The sequence below is a fragment of the Physeter macrocephalus genome, chromosome 12 (assembly GCF_002837175.3).
Source record: "Physeter macrocephalus isolate SW-GA chromosome 12, ASM283717v5, whole genome shotgun sequence".
In the NCBI taxonomy this organism is placed as follows: domain Eukaryota; kingdom Metazoa; phylum Chordata; class Mammalia; order Artiodactyla; family Physeteridae; genus Physeter; species Physeter macrocephalus.
The window spans coordinates 76,343,126-76,368,352 of record NC_041225.1 but is presented as its reverse complement, the minus strand read 5'-3'; the positions used below and the strand labels follow the sequence as shown (position 1 = coordinate 76,368,352).

Genomic DNA, 25,227 nt, shown 5'->3' with positions numbered 1-25,227 from the left:
CTAGGTGTTTGTTCTTTAATTCTTCTAGATCTTTGTTAAACATTTCTTGCATCTTCTCGATCTTTGCCTCCATTCTTTTTCCAAGGTCCTGGATCATCTTCACTATCATTATTCTGAATTCTTTTTCTGGAAGGTTGCCTATCTCCACTTCATTTAGTTGTTTTTCTGGGGTTTTATCTTATTCCTTCATCTGGTACATAGCCTTATGCCTTTTCATCTTGTCTGTCTTTCTGTGACGTGGTTTTTGTTCCACAGGCTGCAGAATTGTAGTTCTTCTTGCTTCTGCCATCTGCCCTCTCTAAATAAATTTATTTAAAAAAAAGGAACAAAAGCAAGGGAACTCCCTGGTGGCGCAGTGATTAACACTCCACGTTCCCAATGCAGAGGGCCCCGGTTCGATCCCTGATAAGGGAACTAGATCCCACATACATGCCTCAACTTAGAGTTCACATGCCACAACTAAGGAGCCCATGTGCCACAATTAAGGAGCCAGCGAGCTGCAACTAAGGAGCCCTCGAGCCGCAACTAAGTAGCCCGCCTGCCGCAACTAAGAGCCAGTGCAACCAAATAAATAAATGTTAAAAAAAAAACCCACAGAAGTAAAATAAAGACATTTTCAGATGAATAAAAATAAGAGAATTCACTAGTATATCTGCACTACAGGAAATAATGAAAGAAGTCCTTCAGAATGAAAGAAAATAACATCAGATGGTAACAAAGATACAGAGACAAATGATAAATATAAAAGACTAATTGTGTATGTTTTCTTTTATTCTTCTCTAAATGACATATAACTGTGTAAAGCAAAAATATACATTTATATATATAAATGTATATGTATATCATATGATATATGATATTTATATACACATATATATATAAAACAACAATAGCACAAAGAAGGGGAAGAAAATGGAACTATATATTATTTTAAGGTTCTTCTATTTTACCTGGAATAATTCATATTACCTTTAAGTAGATTGTGATAGGTTAAAGAGGCATGTTGTAATCTTTAGAAGAAATGCAAAGAATATAACTGAAAATAAAATAAAATAATTTAAATAATATCCTAAAATTATTTTCTTAGCACAAAAAAAGCAGGAAAGGTGAAACAGAGAAGCAAAACATCTGAGAAAATTAGAAAATGAGTAGCAAAATGGCAGACCTGATACAACCATATCAATAAACACATTAAATATAAATAGAATAAATGTTCCAGTCAAAATGCAGAGATTGGGCTTCCCTGGTGATGCAGTGGTTAAGAATCTGCCTGCCAATGCAGGGGACACAGGTTCGAGCCCTGGTCCAGGAAGATCCCACATGCTGCAGAGCAAATAAGCCCATGTTCCACAACTACTGAGCCTGTGCTCTAAAGCCCACAAGCCACAACTACTGAAGTCCACATGTCTAGAGCCCGTGCTCCGCAACAAGAGAAGCCACCGCAATGAGAAGCCCGCGCACCACAATGAAGAGTAGCCCCCACTCACCACAACTAGAGAAAGCCTGCGTGTGGCAACGAAGACCCAACACAGCCAAAAATTAAAAAAAAAAAAAAAAGCAGAGATTGTCAAACTAGATAAACAAGCAATTGCTATCTACAAGATACACAATTTAAATTAAATTTTATTTATTCATTTATTTTTGGCTGTGTTGGGTCTTCATTGCTGCGCGTGGGCTTTCTCTAGTTGCGGCGGGTGTGGGCTACTCTTCGTTGTGGTGCATGGTCTTCTCATGGTGGTGGCTTCTCTTGTTGCGGAGAATGGGCTCTAGGTGCACGGGCTTCAGTAGTTGTGGCACACGGGCTTCAGTAGTTGTGGCTTGCGGGCTCAGTAGTTGTGGCTCGTGGGCTCTAGAGCGCAGGCTCAGTAGTTGTGGTGCATGGGCTTAGTTGCTCCGCAGCATGTGGGATCTTCCCGGACTAGGGCTTGAACCCATGTCCCCTGCATTGGCAGGCGGATTCTTAACCACTGCGCCACAAGGGAAGCCCCCACACTTTAAATTTAAAAACACGAAGAAGTTGAAAATAAAAGGACAGAAAAAAGATATGTCATCCAAATGGTAAACAAAAAAAATCGAGAGTGATTATGTTAATATTAAACAAAACAGACTTTCAGACAAGCAGTTTTACTATAGACAAGGAGGGGTAGATCATGATAAAAGAGTCAATACACTATAAATGTATATGTGCCTAATTACAAAGCTCTAACACATATACAAAGCAAAAACTGACAGACTTGAAAGGAAAAATACATAAATTAACAAGCATAGCTTGAGATTTCAATATTATTCTCTTAGTAATTGATAGAACAAGTAGTCAGAATATGATTAGAGAAGACTTGTACCAGAAAATCAAACCAACTTGACCCTACATTTAAAGACTACTCCACCTATAACAGCAGAATTCACATTCTTTTCATGCACATCTGGAACATGTGTCAATAAAATTTAGAAGATGAAACCACAGAGTACATTTTCCAACCATGATGGAATTAAATTAGAAACCTACAACTGAAAAGTATCCAGAAAAATCTGAAAATATTTGGAAATTAAACACATTACTAAACAACACATGGGTCAAAGACAAAATCATAAGGGAAATTAGAAAATATTTCATATTGAATATAAATGAAAAAAGATATATCAAATCTGTGAATACTTAAAAGCAGTGCTTAGAGTGAATCTTATAGCTTTAAATGCTTATACTAGAAAAGAAGTAAAAAACCAATGATTTAAGTTTCCACTTTAAGAACCTAAAAAAAACAGGAAATTAAGTCCAAAGTAATTACAAGGAAGGAAATAGTAAACATAAGAGTGAAAATCAATGAAATATAAAATAGGCAAACTATAGAGAAAGTCAATGAAATCAAAAGCTGGTTCCTTGAAAAGATAAATAAAACTAATACACCTCTAGCTAAACTGACCAAGAAAAAAAGAGATAAGACACAAATTATCAATATCAGGAATGAAAGAAGGACATCACTAGAGATCCTTCAGACAGAAAAGGATAATAAGAAAATACCATGAGCAACTTTATGCCAATAAATTTGACAACTTGGATAAAATGGACACATTCCTTGAAAGAAATTATCAAAACATTCAAGAAGAAATAGAAAACCTGAATAGCACTATATTAATTAAAGACCTTAACTGATAATTAAAAAGCTTCCTATAAAGAAAACTCCAGGCCCAAATGACTTTACTGCTGAATTTCACCATACTTTTAAGGGACAAAGAATACAAATACTACACAAATTCTTTCAGAAAAGAGAAGTGAACATTTTCCAACTCATTGTATGTGGTATTAACCTGATAACAAACTTGAAGAAGACATCGCAAAAAAACTACAGACAAATATCCCTCATGAACACAAACAAAAAATCTTTAACAAAATACAAGCAAGTCCAATACAGTAACATATAAAGAGAAAAACACCTCACGACCAAGTGGAGTTTACCTCGGAAGACTGATGTAACACTTGAAAAATCAATGTAATTCATCATATTGATATAATAATGGAGAAAGACTATATTATCATCTCAGTAGATGGCGAAAAAGCATTTGACAAAATTCAACATCCATTCATGTGGCAAACTAGAAACAGAAAGGAACCTCCTCAACCTGAGAAAGGGCGTTTATGAGAAGCCAACAACTAATGTTACATACTTAATGGTTAAAGATTGAGGGGACCTCCCTGGAGTCCCAGTGGTTAAGACTTCGTCTTCCAATGCAGGGGGTGTGGGTTTGATCCCTGGTCGAGGAGCTAAGATCCCACAAGCCTCACAGCCAAAAATACCAAAACATAAAACAGAAGCAATACTGTAACAAATTCAATAAAGACTTTAAAAATGGTCCACATCGGGTCTTCCCTGGTGGCGCAGTGGTTGCGCGTCCGCCTGCCGATGCAGGGGAACTGGGTTCGCGCCCCGGTCCGGGAGGATCCCACATGCCGCAGAGCGGCTGGGCCCGTGAGCCATGGCCGCTGAGCCTGCGCGTCCAGAGCCTATGCTCCGCAACGGGAGAGGCCGCGGCAGAGGGAGGCCCGCATACCACAAAAAAAAAAAACAAAAACAAACAAACAAAAAATGGTCCACATCAAAAAAAAATCTTTAAAAATATAAAGATTGAATGGTTTCCCCGTAAGATAAGGAACAAGGCAAGGATGTCTGTTCTCACCACTTCTATTCAACATCAGGTCCTAACCGACACAAAAAGGCAAGACAAAGAGATAAAAGGCTACATACTGAAAGGAATCTAATAAGCAAAGAAAAATTAAGTCAATTTAGCAAGGTCATAGGATACAAAGTCAATAAACAAAGACCAGCTGTATTTCAATATTACCATTAATGAACAATTGGAAAATTTACAAAACCTACTTCCATTTATACAAGCATAAGAAAATACTTACGAACAAATTTAACAAAAGATATTACAACGTTTGCATAGTGAAACTACAAAACATGATTGAGAGACATTAAAGAAGACTTAAATAAATGGAGAGACAGTCCGTGTTCATGGATTGGAAGACTTGTCATTGGGGAAAAAAAGAGCAACATACAGCTTCAACACAATTCCAATAAAAATTCCAGCAATATTTGTGTAGAAATATCCACACTCATTCTAAAATGTATAGGAAAAGCAAAGCACCTAGAAATACCAAAATAATCTAAGACAAGAGAACAGTTTTGGAGGACTCACACCACTAGATTTCAAGAGTCACTAAAAACTACAAAAATTAAGACAGTGTGACATTGATATACTGATGTAAAGACAGAAGAATCAATGGAAGAGAACAAAGTTCAGAAGTAGATCCATATGTAATGGTCAACTGATTCTTTAACAAAGGTGCTAAAGTAATCCAATGGGGAAAGAACAGTCTTTTCAACAAATGGTACTAGGACAACTGGCTACGCCTATGGAAAAAAAAAGGAATCTTGACTCTTACCTCATACCACACACAAAAATTAACCTGGAAGGGATTGTATACTTAAATATAAGAGCTAAAGTCATAGCACCTCTAAAAGAAAACATAGAAAATCTTTGTGACTTTGGGGTAGCCAAAGATTTCTTAGCTAGTAAAGCCTGAAACATAAAAGGAAAGCTAAAAAATTATAGTTCACAAAATTAAAACTTTTGTTTTCAAAAGACAATGTTAATAAAAGTAAAAGGCAAGTCATAGACTAGGGAAAAATATCTGCAAAACCTATGGACTTGTATCCACAAATATATAAAGAACTCTTACAATTCAATAAGGCAAACAATTCAATTAAAAAAGATTTAAGGCAAAAGATTTAAACAGAAATTTCACAAAAAAGACATATAAATGACCAAGAAGCACATGAAAAATGCGAAGAATTACACATGCACTAGAATGCCTAATATTTTTTAAAAAACACAATAATACCAAGTATTGGTACAAATGTGTAGCGACTGGAACTCTCATACATTGCTGGTGGGATCCAAAATGGTACAGTCACTTTGCAAAACAGTTTGGCAGTTTCTTTTTTTTTTTTTTTTTTTACCAGTCAGAAGTGTTTTATTTTAAAAAAAAATGAAGCAAAAAAGTCCTTTAATCAGAAAGTCTGATTAAATTCAGTATTAACTCAAGTTCTCAAAAATCAATCAAGGAAAGCCAACAGATGCATCAGAGAAAAGCCGGCAGCTGTTGACAGTTCTTTGGTGGAAAAGTAAGTTGCACACTTATAGAAGCTGCCCTAATGATCATCAAGACCAAGTTATGTTTTCCAAATACAGGTTTCAAGATACACTAAAGAAACCATACAGACACCCCCAACAGTATAAAAATTTGACAGTGAAGTTTAAGGATGTAGGAAAGTCAAATATGACAACACACATGAATAACTTATAAAATAAGCCTTTCAATCCTAAAAAACTAAAATGGAGAAACCTCAGGAATGGTAACGAACATAGAACGAGGGCTAATAGCAAATGAAACAACCCCAAACATTTTCCCAATGACTAAGCTACAAAATGACAGCTTAGGAGACTATTAACATGTAGTTTTTCTTCTGGTTATCAATCAATACATATATTAAATTAGGGTAACTTTTTTTCTACTCAACTACCATCATTTCTTTCTTTTTTACCTTTTCCCTAATTTTCTCTTGCAACATTTTTCCTTTGGTTTGACCAGTTGGACTCAAAAGGTTTGGAACCTAAAGTGAGCATCAACTCATTATTGGAATAACATCTGGGAAATGCAATCGTAGAAAAGACAAATTTGTGCAGCATTGGTGGTATAGTGGTAAGCACAGCTGCCCTCCTAAAAAAGACAAATTTTAACTGAAGTGGTTGACAAAGTTAGGCAGCCATTCTCAACGTGACAGTGTCCCCCTGTTAATCAGTAGGTTAATGGCTTCTCTTGGCTGTATCCCATGACCCAGCACAATAGTGGTGTGCTCCCTGGTGGGTAACTGCAGGGCTATGTGTGCAAACACCCACCCATTTAAGCTTACAAATAAATAGAAAGCATTGTTTTAAACCATTTAAGTAGAATAAATATTGCATTTCTATTGGCCTGGTTTTCCTCGTGAACTAGCTTGGAGTGCTGTTCATGACACAGAAGACACAATAGTTAATTACTTGCTACTCCAAGCTCCTTAGACTTCAGTACTTCCCGCTCTTCAAGCCTCAGCACTTTTTTTGCAGCAATAATGGTATTCTTCATTAGCATTGCCACTCTCATGGGACCAACACCCCCAGGGACTGGAGTGATGTAACCGGCTTTCTTCGTGACTCCTTCAAAATCCACATCTCCAACCAACTTGGGTTTAGCAGTTATGGGATTTTGAATTCTATTTATTCCCACATCAATGACAGGTGCTCCTTCCTTAATCATATCTGCTGCGATCAGATTTGGAATGCCTGCAGCAGAGACCACAATATCTGCAAGAGCTGTGTGTTTCTTCGGCTGCTCCTTGGGAGTATATCGATGAGATATTTGTGACAGTGGCATCACCTCCGGGACGTTCGTGCGCCCCGTCCGTGTGCAGCAGCACTGCAATGGGCATTCCAACGTTTTTTGACCTTCCAGCCACAAGCACATTCTTCCCCAGGGTTGGAATACCAGTTCGCTTAATTATTTCCCACACACCTCATGGAGTAGCTGGTAACATGGAATTCTGGTCCAAACACATTTGCCCTACGTTAATTACATGAAAGCCATCAACATCTTTGTCTGGAGAAACAGCATTGCAGATCTTTCTCTCATCAATGTGCTCTGGAAGAGGCAACTGAACAAGGAGGCCATCTACATTATCATCATTATTTAGTTTATTGATTAAATTCAACAGTTCTTCCTCTGAAATTGAAGCTGGTTTCACAATTGTCTCACTGTTGATTCCCACATCGGCAGCTGCTCTGGTTTGGTTGAGGACATGGGAGTGACTTTCAGGATTCTCGCCAACCAGGATGATGCTCAGGTGCGGCCGTTTGTGGCCTGATGCCACCCACTCTTCCACCTCCTGCCGCACTTCCTGCTTGATCTGCTCAGCAAGTTTCCTTCCTGAAATGACAACAGCTTCATTTCGAACTGCCGAGAGGTGGAAGGGGCATTGGTGGAGGCGGTAGCTCTGCACCAGCTGGAGCAGCCGAGTGGCCAAAGTGCATAAGAGGGACACTGCAGCCATGGCCAGCGCCGGGTGGCAGTTTCTTATAAAGTTATACATGTGACCCAGCAATTCCACTCCTAGGTATCTACCCAAAAGAAATGAAAACATATGTCCACACAGACTTTTACGTAAATGTTCACAGCAGCATTATTCATAACAGCCAAGAACTGAAAAGAACCCAAATGTCCATGAAATGGTGGATGGATGAACAGATTATGGTATATTTCTACAATGGAACACTACTCTGCAATAAAAAGGAACAAACACATAACAAATGGATGAATCTCAAAAACATCATACTAAGTGAAAGAAGCCAGACACAAAAGGCTATTCATGATTCCATTTATATGAGATCTTAGAAAAGGTAAACCACAGTGACAAAAAGCAGATTAGTGGTTGCCTGGGATTGGGAGTGGGGAAAGGGAACTGAGTGTAAAGGGTTAGAAGGAAACTTTCTGGAGTGATATTCTAGGTCTTGATTTTGGTGGTGGTTATACAACTGTGCTTAAACTCATCAAAGTGTACACTTAAAAATGAATGAATTTTATTACCTGTAAACTATACCTCAATCAACTGTGAAACACACACACACACACACACACACACACACACCATAGTAGCATTTCTCCTTCACTAATTTGTATTGAAAAATAATTGATAGGGCTTCCCTGGTGGCACAGTGGCACAGTGGTTGAGAGTCCGCCTGCCGATGCAAGGCACACGGGTTCGTGCCCCGGTCCGGGAAGATCCCACATGCCGCGGAGCGGCTGGGCCCGTGAGCCACGGCCGCTGAGCCTTCACGTCCGGAGCCTGTGCTCCGCAACGGGAGAGGCCACAACAGTGAGAGGCCCGCGTACCACAAAAACAAAAAAAGAAAGAAAAAGAATTGATAAATGACTAGTTTTTTCATTAGGGGAATTCAACATGTAAAGAAAAATTATATAAAACTTAGAAATAAGACAAAGGGAAGACTGCATGTCCTTTAAGTGATATATTGGAGGACTGCTTACTTAATCCTCTAAGAGAATGTCCTTATGTTTGACTTTCCTGTCTACTATTGATTGAAGGCCCAGATGCTGTGAAGTTTCATGTTACCTTACAAATTTTTCTAATAGAAATGCAAATGATTTCTGTCCAATAGAAAAGATAACCCTGGGACTTCCCTGGTGGTCCAGTGGTAAGACTCCGTGCTTCCACTGCAGGGGGCATGGGTTCCGAAAAAAAAAAAAAAAAAAAAAAAAGTGAGACTTGATTTTTAACTTAGAAATCCATACTTTGTTTCTTGGATACTTCTTCTTCATCTCCAACTTCATCTTCAGTGACCTCGGACCCAGTGGTATATTCTTCTTCTTCTGAAAATAATGACTGTTGTTTCTGAATTGAAAAAACAAATACATCGTATTAAAACTGTATATTATTACATCACCAATGAATTCTTTCAAACACACTCATCTAAATTTATTTTGGATGAATGAGCCAAACAAGAACTGATAAAATGACCACTGTCTAGCACAACTTTCAGGAAATGGATGTAAGAATTTATACATTTAGGACAGGATAGCATTACATTAAATATTTAAAAAAATTATTTCCTTCACAGATTCTAGCAGAGTGATGGGCACATTATAAGTACTCCGTATTTGTTGAACTGCACTTCTATTACTCAATTGAAAGTATTTTCCTTGATATTAAGATTAAATTAGGGACTTCCCAGGTCATCCAGTGGTAAAGAATACGCCTTCCAATGCAGGGGATGCGGGTTCGATCCCTGGTCAGGGAACTAAGATCCCACATGCCGTGGGGCAACTAAGCCCGAGTGACACAACTACTGAACTCGTGCGCCTCAACTAGACAGCCTGCGTGTCGCAAACCAGAGACCACACTCTCTGGAACCCACGCTCCACAACTACAGAGCCCACGCGCCCTGGAGCCTGCGTGCCACAACTAGAAAAGAGAAAAAAAAACAACCTGCATGCCACAACTAGAGAAGCACGCACAGCACAACGAAAAATCCCCTCATGACTCAACGAAGATCCCGCGTGCTGCAACTAAGACCTGATGCAGCCAAAAATAAATAAATAAACCTAAAAAAAAAGATTAAACTAAAATACAATAATTGCCAATATGAATGTAGTCTCATAAACAAGTAAATGTGCACATTCTCTGGATGAATGTGGCGCTGGATTATCTGAACGTATTGGCATCAGTTTCCTCCATCTATCTAATCTACCCTACTGTCTGTTATCACTGATACAGATTTCTATTCCATTCTTGTGAATACTGGTGGCAGATGTCATAGTAATGGCAAATAGGTAAAAAACAACAAAAAAATCAATAAATCAATCAACCAATCAAATAATTGGAACTTAATTGATATGTTGTTTTGTTCAATGTTCTAAATGTGACTTAAAAGTGACTTTAAAAGAGTCATTTAAGAAAACTTAAGGATTATGCAGCCAGATAATGGAGTATGTGTCTGTTTTAAACAATGACTTTTTAATAATTGCGAAATTACAGAAGCTGAAAAGGATGATATACATTTACCTAAAATCTATAAAATTAGATACTCATGAGATTCTATTAAACTGAACTTTGATTTAGGAAGAAAGAGATTCATGAAAGTGAAATATAGTTGCTCACTTACCAGCTGCAGTGTCCAGTTTTTCAGTGATAAGAACTATAAAAAAGACAAAGGAATAAGAGATTAATATATCTGCATCTACCCAGATTGCAGCTCCTTATTTTCATACGGATATTGTACAAGAGTTGGAAAAAGTTAAAAAAGTTCATTCCCTTCTAGGCTGAAACATAATTTTAAACTCATCTAAAAATGATATAGTACAATCTTTTGTATTCCCTGCCCAGAAAAAATGTGTATGTCTACAAAAAAGAAAAAAAAAAAATCAACACTTCCTAGGGTCATTTCCAAAGGACAAGTAAATCACATATAGAGATAATATAATTTTATATTGTGAATTATTTCACTTTTTAATGTTTATATTCTATTATAAATTAAGGAACCAGATTATATATGGATATTCAAGAAATCTAATTTGCTATTTTGTATATAATTTATAAATAAATGTTAGTAATTAAACACAGCCATCTAAAGTTTATAATGCATTTTACAAGGAATATTTCACTTTCTCAAGTAAATGCTACTTCAACTAACACAGACAGGAAGTTCACAGGCAAACAGAGACTCCCTGGCTGTTAGTAACAAGAATCAAAGGAATCAAAGCTTTCCAGTCACCTTGAAAATATCTCAGTTTTGAAACCCTGGAAAAACTAAATGCATTACTGAATACAATTAACAAAAAGAATTTCATACCAAAAAATGTTTACAGGACTAGGAGGGGATAAAATATCCCATTCATACTATCTTCATTTCTCAAATCATTATTTGTCCATAATAAACCCTGAAGACTATATTTTTCCCTCAAATTTAAATTGATTAATTATTAATTCTTTGAGTGCAAGGAATGTATCATCCTTATAGTCCTGTTAACTCAGCATAATACCTTGTTATGAGAATTAACGCATATTAATGGAAATTTCAATATTAATTTAAACTGATCAAATTTCTGTCAAAGATGAAATATTATCAATTGTTTTTATAAATAAAGAATAAATGAAGCAAGCTACTTACAGCATTGAGCTCCCCACTCTTGGGGCCCCATGGTGTATTTGGCTCCAGTAAAACATCACAGTCTAGACCCTTTTCATCACAGGGACCACCAGAATCACTTGAAAGGAAAAGACATTTTATGGAGAAGTGTTCAGTTTAAGATGTATTTTTTTGGCCTTGCTGCACAGCTTGCAGGATATTAGTTGCCCAACCAGGGATCAAACCTGGGCCCTGCCAGTGAAAGTTGCCGAGTCCTAACCACTGGACTGCCAGGGAATTCCCCAATTTCTTAAGAATTTAAATACAAACAATATCTTTTCTTATTGCAAATGTTTTATAAATTGCTCTTTAGAAATACAGTTCTTGAGTAAAAGGTATGCCACTTCAACATTTACATTTCTTAATGCGTCTAGTGACTCCCCCAGCATAAGTCACTCCATATGGGGGGAGCACCACTATACTCCAAGCATTGTTCCTGCCAGGTGGTGAAACAGGCTGCTATGGTGGATACTGCTTTGAGAACAGCTTTTATTAGAGTCCTCTTACCCACAACCTGACAGCCTGCTGCAACTGTAAAATGATGGAAGTGACTTCATTAATTACTGAATCCAAGGAGTTCAAATTTATGCAAAGATAACCTCAACCATCAATTTTTTTTTCTAGTTCCATCAATTAGTTAAGATGGGCTTAAGTAACTTGGAAAAATTTTTTTAAATCCTCTAAAATTGGAGTGTGGGCCCCACCCTTTGAATCACCAGGAACTCTTATTATTAGTTTTTCTTCCCCTTGGACTTCCAATATTTAGAGGTTTTTTTCCTACCAAATAAACACTGCTTGCTATTATTGTAAGCTAACATATAATTTCAGCTAGGCTTTCTGAAATAATGAAAACGACTTCCATTACTGATTTGGGGAGGTACTGGCGGGTAGAGGATTCCAGGATGTGAACCATTGAATAAAGCCGCAGTACACCATTTCCCCCACCTCACCTGACTGTATCTTTAGCAAAAGGCACAAGAATGACATCTTTGTGTTTCTGCAGATCATCCAGTATTCTGGCAGTTGGGCAGGACAGCAAATCTTCACCTTCACCTTGATCACGAAGAGCAACCATGTGGTCCTTCACTTTACAACCCTGTCACGTAAAAGACTAAATTTGAGAGGTTGGTTCACTATAGAAACATTCCTTTAAAGACGACTGTATGTTTCTGTTCTTCTTTGCCCTGTCATACCATCCTACTAACACTTTTACACCTTTCTCACTAACTCAAAAAATAATACTCATACAGAAAAGAGCATGAAACATAAATGTATACCTTAACAAATATCCATGTAACACTATCCACATTAAAAAACAGAATACTGCCAATACTCCAGGATTCCTCTTGGGCCCATTCCCAACCATAATTGCCTCCATCCTCCCCAAAGGATAACCTCTACCTCGAGTTTTATGGTTCTCACTTTCTTGCTTTTACCTTTTACCACTTAAGGATGTATTCTTAAACATTACAGTTTAGTTTGTCTCATTTGTTTTGTTTTTTTTTTGAAATAAATTTATTTATTTATTGGCTGCATTGGGTCTTTGCTGCTGCACATGGGCTTCCTCTAGCTGTGGCGAATGGGGGCTACTCTTCGTTGTGGTGCGCAGGCTTCTCATTGCAGTGGCTTCTCTTGTTGCAGAGCGCAGGCTCTATGTGCACGGGCTTCAATAGTTGTGGCACATGGGCTCAGTAGTTGTGGCTCGTGGGCTCTAGTGCTCAGGCTCAATAGTTGTGGCCCACGGGCTTAGCTGCTCCACGGCATGTGGGATCTTCCCGAACCAGGGCTCAAACCCATGTCCCCTGCATTGGTAGGCAGATTCTTAACCACTGCGCCACCAGGGAAGTCCCATCTCATTTGTTTTAATACTATGTTTTTGTGATTCAACCATATTACTACATGTAACTAACATTTGCTTTAATGGACAGTATGCGATTGTATGAATAAGCACAATTTGCTTATCTATTCTACAGCTGGTGGATGGGTTATTTCCAGTTTGGATCTACTCCAAATAGTAGTGTTATGAACATTCTTTAACATGTTTCCTGATGCACAAGCGCTCATGTATACCAAATTAAATTACTATCAGCAGTGTATGAGAGTTCTCATTACTCTATGTTCTTGATAACACTTGGTGAGACATTTTAATTGTAGCCATTCTGGTGAGCATGTAGTGGTATCTGTGGCTTTAATTTGCATTTCCCCAATTAAAAATGAGGTTGAGCTCCTTTTCATGTTTACTGAACAACAAGGAACTTTCTGGTGTGAAGTTCCTATTGTCGTTTTCTTATTAATTTGTACAAGTCAAAAAAAATCTTAATATGATCCTTTTATGGATATGTTTTGCTAATATCTGGTCCGACCTGTGAGTTTGTCTCCTCAGTTTCAGTTTATTTAATGTAGTTAATGTACTTGAATTTAAAATCTCTCCCTTTATGGTATTATCTTTTAATAGCTTTATTAGTTTTTTGTTCTTTTTTGGCCATCCTGCATGGCTTGCGGGATCTTAGCTCCCTGACTAGGGATCAAACACGCTTCCTCGGCAGTAAGAGCACGAAGTCCTAACCACTGGACTGCCAGGGAATTCACAGCTTTATTAGCTTTTGTTTCACATATAGCCTTTTTTGGGGGAATAGTTTGGGCTACTGTTTCCCCATTTTGATATCCCAATGTCCCGGCACCTCTTATTGGAAAGTCTATCCTTTGCCCACTGCTCTGTAACGTCACCTCTGTCACAGTAGCTTTGAGTACAAAGTACTCAAAGTATCTAAGTAGCTTTGAGTACAGACATTCCTTGGTATCTGTGGGGGATCGGTTCTAGGAGTCCCTGTATATACCAAAATCCACAGATTCAACTAACCGCAAATTATGTAGTACTGTACGTCTTTATTTTTTTTAATTCATGTATAAGTGGACCCACACAGTTCAAACCAGTGTTGTTCAAGGGTTAAATGTACTTCATTCTCTGCTACTGGTCCATATGTTTAATCTTTATCAGTATCACTCTGTCTTAATTACCTAAGACTTATAATAAATTTTGATACTGAGCAGAGAAAGTACTTCTACCTTTGTGTTCTCTGAGAGTATCTTAGCTATTCTTGGCCCTTTGTATTTCCATAAATATTTCAGGATCAGGAAAGTCTCTCTTTGTCACTTTTTATAGTTTATAATTCACTGTCAAAAATTTCTGAACTTGGCTTCTATCAACTTAAACTAGTAATCTTATTATGTGTCAATAATTCCAATATGTGAGTTCTCTGTCATTTATTTTTGTTGTCTAAGTTCTGCTGTTCCCAATCTTGGTAACTTATTTTCATCTATGTCAGGTTATCTTTGTATGCTGAATATTTTGTTTAAAAAATTTTTTGTTGAAATAATTTGAGGTATAGAATAATGTTCTCTTTCTTCAAAGAGTTTGTTTACTGCTTTTGCCAGATGCCTGGGCACCATGGCAATCCAGGATTACCTTAACCCAAGTTCAGGGCCTGAATTTCTTAGGCTACCCAAATAAATCAAAACCAGGCTGCTGGGCTTCCCTGGTGGCACAGTGGTTGAGAGTCTGCCTGCCGATGCAGGGGACACGGGTTCGTGCCCCGGTCCGGGAAGATCCCACATGCCGCGGAGCGGCTGGGCCCGTGAGCCGTGGCCGCTGAGCCTGCGCGTCCGGAGCCTGTGCTCCGCAACGGGAGAGGCCACAACAGTGAGAGGCCTGCGTACCGCAAAAACAAAAACCAGGCTGCTATTCAATCAAGGGAAGGTTTGCTTCTCATTTGCTCTTATTTTCTTTGGGATACCAACACAAAGTGTAGGGTTGGGGATGTTATTCATTAATGTCCCCATTCTTGGCATCCTAACTACTGGATCCTAACTATTCCCCCAAATCCTGACAGGGCACCAAAAGCTCAGCCCAGACTCTCAGCTGTCTCTTTCAGTTTGGTCATCACCTCCAGGACAAAAATGGCACTATGTGCTGGCTCACTTCTTTGGGTTCCTATCATCTCCTATATCTTAATACTAATTCCCCATTAGCTCTTTGATGCTTTTAATATAATCTTTACATTTATATTTCATACTTCTTTTTTTAGTTACCTTTTGATGGGAGGATTAGTCTGAATTACTTAGTCTGCCATTACTGGAAATATAACTCACCAAATGAGCTATTTATATTTCACTTAGTCTAAGAAATCACTTTAATCAATATCCATGATGTTGCACACCAGACTTAAAATACAATTTAGTTGCTATTTATTTCTGACTCCTCTCACAATGAATGGAATATCAGTAGTCAATACAACCAGTAAATAGACAACAAAAAGCCAAAGAGATACAACTCTTAGAAATATTGTTCAAAGTGATATAAATGTGACAGTTAAAACAGAAGCTTGGGCTTCCCTGGTGGCGCAGTGGTTGCGCATCCGCCTGCCGATGCAGGGGAACCGGGTTCGCGCCCCGGTATGGGAGGATCCCACATGCCGCGGAGCGGCTGGGCCCGTGAGCCATGGCCGCTGAGCCTGCGCGTCCGGAGCCTGTGCTCCAAAACGGGAGAGGCCACAACAGAGGGAGGCCCGCATACCACAAAAAAAAAAACAAAAAAAAAAAACAGAAGCTTGACCATAAAGAAATGCAATGACTAAATCACGTTTCTGCAAAAACATAACAATAATCATGAATTAATACAATTATCTTGGGCCTATCAAAGCGAACCCCATTTTGCTTAAAGTCTCATGCCCCATTTAAATAGCTTTGCATGAAAAGCATTATCTAAAACTTTAAACATGAACATGAACATTATAAGGGTAACCTATATATTACTTCACCAATAAAATTTCTGACTAATCAAAACTGCTAATTGATCGTAAATACAACAAATTTCCTAATCCAGCTTAAATTTCATGATCCATCATTTAAATAATATTTATGGCTAATACTCCAAATTCCTTGCCCCTAAATTTCATTATATTCATCAGGATGAGCTCAAATACCTTCTTTCTCCATGCCTGCACTCAAGCAGCTAAGGACTGCTGGAGAGAGTGATATAAAAAGGAATGTTGGATTTCACTGTAAATTCATGATCACCAGTCTCCAAAGGGCTTTCAAACTGCCTAACAACCTACAAGATTTCTTTGGAAAATTCACTCTCTTGGTTTCCAAAAAGACTATTTCAAACCTTTGGTACTTCTTTCAAACCTTGGACCCTTCCCTCTTCCCCCTCATTCTTTTTTTTTAAATAAAGAATTCTTTCTTTTTTTAAGATTTATTTATTTATTTATTTTTATTTTTATTTTTTGGCTGCCTCGGGTCTTAGTTGCTGCACTTGGGATCTTCAATGTGGTGCGCAGGCTTCTTTCTAGTTATGGCGTGTGGGTTTTCTCTCTCTAGTTGTGGTGCATGGGCTCCAGGGCACGTGGGCTTTGTAGTTTGCGGCACGCAGGCTCTAGTTGAGGTGCATGAGCTCAGTAGTTGTGGCACGTGGGCTTAGTTGCCCTGCAGCATGTGGGTTCTTAGTTCCCTGACCAAGGATCGAACCTGCTTCCCCTGCATTGTAAGGCGGATTCTTTACCACTGGACCACCAGGGAAGTCCCTTCCCCCTCATTCTTAGCAGATGACTTTACCTTCTACTTTACAGAGAACAGAAAAGACAATAGGTTAGAACAACTTATCATCCAAATGACAAAAACACAATTTTACTATTATCTGCAACCATCCTACTCTTCTCTCCTGTTATAACAGAGGGGCTGCCCTTCCTCCTCTCTAAACGAATACTGCCATATGTGCTTAAAATTGCACCTTATCCTGCCTCCTCATAAACCTTGTACTATCAATCTCTCCTCCTCAACTGGATCCTTCCTACTGACTTTTAAAAATGTCTCTCCTACAGTCTCTTCAATAAGTGGTGCTGGGAAAACTGGACAGCTACATGTGAAAGAATGAAATTAGGACATTCTCTAACACCATACACAAAAATACACTCAAAATGGATTAAAAACCTACATGTAAGGCCGGATACTATAAAACTCTTAGAGGAAAACATAAGCAGAACACTCCCTAACATAAATCTCAGCAATATCTTTTTTGATCCACCTCCTAGAGTAATGAAAATAAAAACAAAAATAAAAACAAAAATAAAAACAAATGGGACCTAATTAAACTTAAAAGCTTTTGCACAGCAAAGGAAGCTATAAACAAAACGAAAAGACAACCCACAGAATGGGAGAAAATATTTGCAGATGATGAGACCAACAAGGGACTAATCTCCCAAATATACAAACAGCTCATGCAGCTCAATATCAAAAAAAGCAAACAACCCAATCAAAAAATGGGCAGAAGTGTACACACTGCTATATTTAAAATAGATAACCAACAACAAGGTCCTAACATATAGCACAGGGAACTATATTCAATATCCTGTGACAAACCATAATGGAAAAGAATATAAAAAAAGAATGTATATATGTGTATAACTGAGTCACTTTGCTGTACAGCAGAGATTGGTACAACATTGTAAATCAACTATACTTCAATTTAAAAAAAAAGAAAGTAAAAATAAAATAGACAAAGAGCAGAGATTGGTACAACATTGTAAATCAACTATACTTCAATTTAAAAAAAAAGAAAGTAAAAATAAAATAGACAACCAACAAGAACCTACTGTATAGCACAGGGCACTCTGCTCAATATTCTGTAATAACCTAAATGGGAAAAGAATTTGAAAAAGAATGCAAAAAATAAAAATATTTTTTAAAAAAAGAAAAAAATGGGTGGAAGATCTAAATAGACGTTTCTCCAAAAAAGACATACAGATGGCCAAAAAGCACATGAAAAGATGTTCAATATCACTAATTATTAGAGAAACACAAATCAAAACTACAATGAGATACACCTCACACGGGTCAGAATGCCCATCCTCAAATAATCTACACACAATAAATGCTGGAGAGGGTGTGGAGAAAAGGGAACCCTCCTACACTGTTGGTGGCAACATAAATTGGTACAACCACTATGGAGAGCAGTATGGAGGTTCCTTAAAAAACTAAATATAGAACTACCATATGACCCAGCAATCCCACCTGTGGGCATATACCCAGAGAAAACCATAATTCGAAAAGATTACATGCACCCCAATGTTCATTGCAGCACTATTTACAATAGCCAAGACATGGAAGCAACCTAAATGTCCATCAAAAGACAAATGGATAAAGAAGATGTGGTACATATATACAATGGAATATTACTCAGCCATAAAAAAGAAGATAATGCCATTTGCAGCAACATGGATGGACCTAGAGATTGTCATACAGAGTGAAGTAAGTCAGAAAGACAAAAACAAATACCATATGCTAATGCATATATGTGGAATCTTAAAAAAAAAAATGGTACTGATGAACCTAGTTGCAGGGCTATATATAAAATAGATAACTAATAAGGACCTACTGTATAGCACAGGAAACTCTACTCAATACTCTGTAATGGGACTTTCCTGGTGTTCCAGTGGTTAAGATCCCGTGCTCCCAATGCAGGGGGCCCGTGTTCTATCCCTGGTCAGGGAAAGAGACCTTGCATGTTGCAACAGAGATCCTGCATGCCACAACTAAAAGATCCCACATGTGGCAACGCAGATCCTCGGTGCTAAGACCCAGCACAGCCAAATAAATAAATATTAAAAAACCAAAACTCTGTAATGACCTATATGGGAAAAGAATCTAAAAAAGAGCAGATACATGTATATGCATAACTGATTCACTTTGCTATACACCTGAAACTAACACAACATTGTAAATCAACTATACTCCAATAAAAATTTTTTTAAAAAGACAGAAACAATAAATATCCATAACCTAATTATTGATCCATCTTCTCCCTTTCTCAAATTTCCCCAAAGAGTTGTTAATCACACTGTTTCCATTTGTTTTTCTCCTACTCACTCCTCAGCCCATACTAATCTGGCTTCTGAATCTAGCACTCCACCAAAACAGTTCTTCACACTTAAGAATTCCAGGTCACCAAAGCCAAATGACACATTTCTTTCATTATTTTATTTGACCTCTTAGCAATAATTGGCATCGTGGACACTCTCTCCATCTTCAAATACTGCTCCCTTGACTTTCATGACAACATTCTTGGTTTACTCTGTCCCCTCCTGATCATTCTCCTTTGCAAGATCATGCTTCTCTATCCAGCCAATAAATGTTGGAGTTTCTCTAGGCTCTGTTGTAGACCCTCTGCTCTTATGCTCACCTATACCTTCTGGCTTCAATTATCACTTATTTGCAGGACTTAGAAATTATTATCTATAGCCTAGCCACTCTCTAAGCACCAAAACCCACGTATCTAACACTCTTTGCCTGGTTATCTCATAAAGTACCTCAAACTCAAAATGTCCAAAACAGAACTCATGAGCTCCTCTCCAGACCTGATCCCTCTGTTGTTTTCCTCCTCAGTGAACAGCATCACCATCTATCCAGTAGCAGAAGCAAGAAACTGAGTCATCCTTGACTCCTCCAATTCCCTCTGTGAAATAATCCAACAAGTCAATTCAGTTTTACTTCCTAAATACTGAATTCATCCATTTCTCTTTGTCTCCACTGCCCTAGTCCAAGTCACCGTCATCTCCCTAAGACTACTCTGATAGTTCCCCATGTACCTGATTCCACTGACTATTCCCTAAGCCGTTCTCCACACACAATTGATATTTTCAAAATCTGAAATAAAGAAGAAACTGAAGCATGGCCTAGGAGGTCCTGCCCCTGCAAGGCTGACACCTACTGACCTCTCCAGCCCCATCTTCAGCCATGCATGTTTTTTACAACAGGCACGGTTTCTTTCAGTCTCATTTACCCACTGTGTTCCTTTTGGCCTTGCTGTTCTGACCAAAGGGCTCTTTCCCTTCCTCTTCGCCTCACATACTCCTACCCACCTTTCAGATCTCTATGCCAACTCCTTACGGAGGGAGGCTTTCCTTGACTTCAAGGTCCAGATCAAACCAGCCTAGGGCTTCCCTGGTGGCGCAGTGGTTGGGAGCCCGCCTGCCGATGCAGGGGACACGGGTTCACCCCCTGGTCCGGGAGGATCCTGCATGCCGCAGAGCGGCTGGGCCCGTGAGCCATGGCCGCTGGGCCTGCGCGTCTGGAGCCTGTGCTCCGCAATGGGAGAGGCCACAGCGGTGGGAGGCCCGCGTACCGCAAAAAAAAAAAAAAAAAAAAAACCCCAGCCTATTACAGAAATTCTTCAAACATTCCTTTGCCTGCTTTTCCCCGCTTTTTGACATTATTGCCTGAACTGTAAGCTCCATGGAGGCAGAAACTACCCAATTTTACACACTACTCTCTGCCTTGCACAGTCTGTGACACAACTTTGGCACTTCATAAATATTTACTGTATGGATGATGATGATGAAGACCGGAAGGTTCCTTTCGTCCACTCATGAAACTTAATTACATAACATTTTAAAGAATGTTAGTGATCAAGGACTCTAACCTAGAGCAATACTCATATATTGCACCAAGATATATGTGCAAGGATGTTCACTGCAACACTGTAATATTATTAATCTGGAAACAACCTAAATGTTCATCAATAGGAGACTGGTTAAATAAATTGTTAAATATGCACAGCTTGGAGTATTACACGGCAGTTAATATTACACAGAATGATCACCTAATTATATTATTGAGTGAAAAAGGAAAACTACAGAATAACATGAATAGTCTGATCCTATTTCCAGAATGAAAAACAACATATAGTTTGTGCCTGAAACATATAAAACAAGGTCTGAAAGGAACTGTGAACGGTGGTTACCTCTAAGAAGAGATGTAGAATGAGGCAGTGGTGTGAAGAGAGATTTCTACTTTTTACTATACTTACCTATGCATTGCGTTAAGTCTTTTCTACATGAATGTATATTTACATTTTAAAAACAATAAAAGAGGAAAAGACTTAAATACGAAGTGTTAGTGAGTGCTGTAATTACAAAAGGGCAACATTCAAAATTTACCTTTGTAAGCTGAGTGGGGTCAAACCGAAGAACCTTTTGGTTACAGCAGGGATAGATTCCAGTGCCAAGAGAACTTAGCGAACTTCCTGCAGTAGGATAAATCACTGTTTCTGAGTGATACTGACAATGTGAAAACTCTATACACAGAAAAGCCTGAATAAAAGAAATACGTAAAATCAAGTATTATTCCCACAATGAAATTATACATCTCAAAAATACTTCACTCAAGACCACATACTGTATGTTCCATCACATAAAATGTACAGAAAAGGCAAATCTCTAGAGACACAAGGCAGATTTATGGTTGCCTGGGGTTAAAAGTGAGACGGGGTTGGGGAATGGCAGCAAATGGACATGAGGGATCTTTTTTGGGGTGATGGAAATGTACTAAAGTTGGATGGTGGTGATGGTTGCACAACTCTGTAACTGTATTAAAAATCAGTAAATTGGGGGCTTCCCTGGTGGCGCAGTGGTTGCGCGTCCGCCTGCCGATGCAGGGGAACCGGGTTCGCGCCCTGGTCTGGGAGGATCCCGCATGCCGCGGAGCGGCTGGGCCCATGCGCCACGGCCGCTGCGCCTGCGCGTCCGGACCCGGTGCCCCGCAACGGGAGAGGCCACAACAGTGAGAGGCCCACGTACCGCAAAAAAAAAAAAAAAAAAAAATCAGTAAATTGTACACTTAAAGTGAGTGATTTTTATGGCATATAATTATACCTCAATAAAGCTATTAAAAAACAAAATCAAAAACACTATTTAAGTTCAGATGAGTTAAATTGATCTTGATGTACATCTAATTTTATAATTGGCCAATCACATAAGAGGTTTTCCAATGGGAAAAATTAAACAAAAATTTGCCTCACTTATTCTTTGACATATTTTTTAAGGTAAATACTTAGCATCAGTATTAGTGACAACTATGGAGTAATCCTGAATCACTGGTGAAAATCTTATTGAAGTTTAATTGTAAAATTAATAGTCATGTTTCAGATACATTTATAAGTTGGTAAGATAATTTAAAGAAAATAAAAAGATCCTGAACACAAAAGCAAGAAAGGATAGTCTATAATTCAGAATTCTTAGCTGTTAGTTCCAATTATGATTTTCAAATAATAGTTTTTAATTAAGATTTTCTGCATCTGATAAAAGCTATAAGGTACACACCATACAAAGTATTTTGTGTACAAACTATTTTATGAGTTTATGAACTCTCCATAGTAAAATATTAAATGTTATAAATCAAGACTCATTTCCTATGAAGAAGGGAAAAAAATCCTTCAAATTTTCTGCATTCTGACATGCTAAACAAGTCAGGTTTTTAGAAACCTGATATCCTTGATTATAAGCGACACTCCATTGTGGGGAGGACCACTACATAGCTATTAAGTTAAAAAAAAAAACACACACCAAAAAACCAACCTGACAATATCAAGTGCTAGTGAAGATGTGGGGCAACTGGAACTCCCATACATAGCTGGAAGGAATGCAAAGTGATTCAGGGACTTTGGGAAATTGTTAGGCATGGTAAATGTTAAGCTTACATTTACCATCAATCCAGCGATCCTACTTCTAGGTAACTACCCAAGAGAAACATATTCACATGAAAGCCTGTATGGGAATGTTTATAGATGCTTTCTTCATAATGGCCCCAAACTAGAAACACCTACAGTCCTTCACTGGTAAGTGGATAAACATACTGGGATATATTCATATGATGGACTACTACCTAAGGCTAAAAAGGAACAAATTGATAGATACAACAATGTTGTATCTATAGATACAACAATAAATTTTTCAAATCCATTTTCCTAAGTAAAAGAAGCTAGACTCAAAAAGCTAAAACTGTATGATTCTATTTATATGACATTCTGGAAAAGTCAAAACTATAGAGACAGTAAACAGAACAGTGGTTGTCAGAGGCTGGGGTGGAAGAAGGAACTGACTAAAAACGGACACGAGGGAATTTTTTAGGCTGACAGAAGTGGTCTATGCTTTGATTGTGGTGGTAGTTACATGACTATGAGTTTGTCAAACCTCACAAAAGGATAAATTTTACTGTATATAAATTATACTTCAATAAATCAAGGTCTTAAAAATTGTGGGGACATAGGGAGTCCACTGCTCTTCCTTCCTTCTACTGAAAATAATTACCCAAGTGAGAGAGGAAAAGAACTGGGGGCTGGGAGACCTGAGGGATTCAAAAAAAATTTTATGTAGAACACTCTGGATTTATACATAAGACTAATTTGGAATGACTGTGACCAATAAAGATCTATTTATTCTAGAAAAGGATTTATTATAGGTACCTTCAAATAGCAAGCTTTCTTGTGCTTTTATGATAGACTTCATTTAGAAGAAAATGAACAAAACTTTTCTGGTAACACAATTATTTTAACAAGAAGGGCATATCTCAATAGTATCCTATCTGCAAGGGTGTTTCTGAATTTCTAAAGAAATTTATGGGCTAACAGAGAAACAGTTTGGCTGGAAATAATGAAAGACAGTGAGAATTCCGTTATCTTTTTTCCATTGAAAAAAATGGATTTGATCACTTAAAACCTGTTGGTTTTATAAAAATTCATCAAGTCATTGACTGTTTCAGCAATGGAAATAAAAAAGAGGAAGAACCATAGTACGAGAAATGAAGTCAGATGCAAGCAATGTTTAATAGCACCATCGTTTTGACACTAGTTTCTTAAAAAGATGTCAGCTATTGTACAAACATACCCTAATTAAACAGTATATATCAAAAGAGCCTGCTCTCAATGTTTGCAGAGCAGGATATTAAAAAAAGACAAAACTCACCTGATAACATCTTGAACAAGTTAGCCAGTTGACTGTTCCCCACAAGCGCCAATATACATCTCTCCAAGATTTTAATTCTTCAGAAAGACTATTCAAATACTCATGAACATCCCAAGTCTTATCTCTGGGGAAAAGAGCCTCAGTTGTTATTTTACACACAAGCAATATAAACAATTTGGTTCAAACAAATATTTTAAAATTTGTGACATATTTCCAAGAACATTCCCCAAAAGATGGCTGTGGAATGGACTACACTGGATGGTAGATAAAATTTCATTTGGGAGTTTGTTTATTCTTTTTTTTTCCTGTGGACAACAGAAAAAGTTGTGACAGACTGAATGCCAAATTATGTTACGATGCTAGATAAAGGGTTATAAATTAAATATCATTTGAGCAGGCTAACAGTTGCGACTTAGGCTTATGTTGCTAAATGGAACCTTTTATTCTAATTGTACATATTATAAAATAAGTTATTAATTATTGGTGATTCTAAACATTCCATTAATGTATTAGTTCTTTATATTATTTTCACAAGGCATTTTCTAGTAGTTGAGTAATAAAGTAATGCAAAATCAGGTCTTGGTAATAACACATTTTTAAGTTATGTGATATAAACTTAAAAAAACAGGCAAGGCTTATAACTCCATTTGCTATGGTCATATGTAACAGGTTCCTATTTTTGTCTAAGTCCCCAATCTTTTTGAACTTTTGTTATTTTTGTCCTTAGTTCAATAAATAACAAAATGCCATCATGTTATTAGAAATTACATCTGTTTTAAGTTAAAGACATTTTTGAAAAATGTCATCAACAGACGACTTGCAGGAAACTACTTTGAATAAAACAACAAAAATGGATGTCGAAGTTAATATCCATTTTTTCACATAGTAATATTAATAGTTATTGCTGTCAAAATGGAAGTAATTTTCAAAAGGTAAATCAAGTCTCAAGATAAAAAAGTATAAAATTTGATAAAGGAGGCAAGGATATACAATGGAGAAAAGACAGCCTCTTCAATAAGTGGTGCTGGGAAAACTGGACAGCTACATGTAAAAGAATGAAATTAGAACACTCCCTAACATCATACACAAAAATAAACTCAAAATGGATTAAAGACCTAAATGTAAGGCCAGACACTAT

At 37.7% G+C, this 25,227-nt stretch overlaps 2 protein-coding genes across 5 annotated transcripts in view; both read right to left on the bottom strand.

The window, feature by feature from the left end:
• SANBR (SANT and BTB domain regulator of CSR) overlaps positions 1 to 25,227 on the bottom strand; it is a 62,137-nt gene that overhangs the window by 14,449 nt on the left and 22,461 nt on the right. For 3 of the 4 annotated variants that reach the window (XR_002893322.2, XM_024133589.3, XM_024133590.3), the window contains exons 9-14: positions 24,090 to 24,213; positions 21,288 to 21,440; positions 12,246 to 12,391; positions 11,278 to 11,374; positions 10,273 to 10,305; positions 8,903 to 9,002 (exon numbers count right to left, since the gene is read on the bottom strand). Coding sequence is in view for 3 of the 4 variants with exons in the window: in XM_024133589.3 (XP_023989357.1) it covers positions 8,903 to 9,002; positions 10,273 to 10,305; positions 11,278 to 11,374; positions 12,246 to 12,391; positions 21,288 to 21,440; positions 24,090 to 24,213 (653 nt within the window). In the remaining variant the exon portion in view is untranslated. Of the gene's footprint in view, positions 1 to 5,547; positions 7,523 to 8,902; positions 9,003 to 10,272; positions 10,306 to 11,277; positions 11,375 to 12,245; positions 12,392 to 21,287; positions 21,441 to 24,089; positions 24,214 to 25,227 lie in introns of those variants that run through there. The other variant, XM_028497020.2, reaches the window with a different exon arrangement.
• Positions 6,186 to 7,063, bottom strand: LOC129392647 (bifunctional methylenetetrahydrofolate dehydrogenase/cyclohydrolase, mitochondrial-like). The gene is made up of 2 exons (XM_055089199.1): positions 6,601 to 7,063; positions 6,186 to 6,280 (listed from the first exon to the last, which is right to left on the bottom strand). Exons 1-2 carry the CDS (start codon positions 7,061 to 7,063, stop codon positions 6,186 to 6,188), a joined length of 558 nt encoding a protein of 185 aa, XP_054945174.1.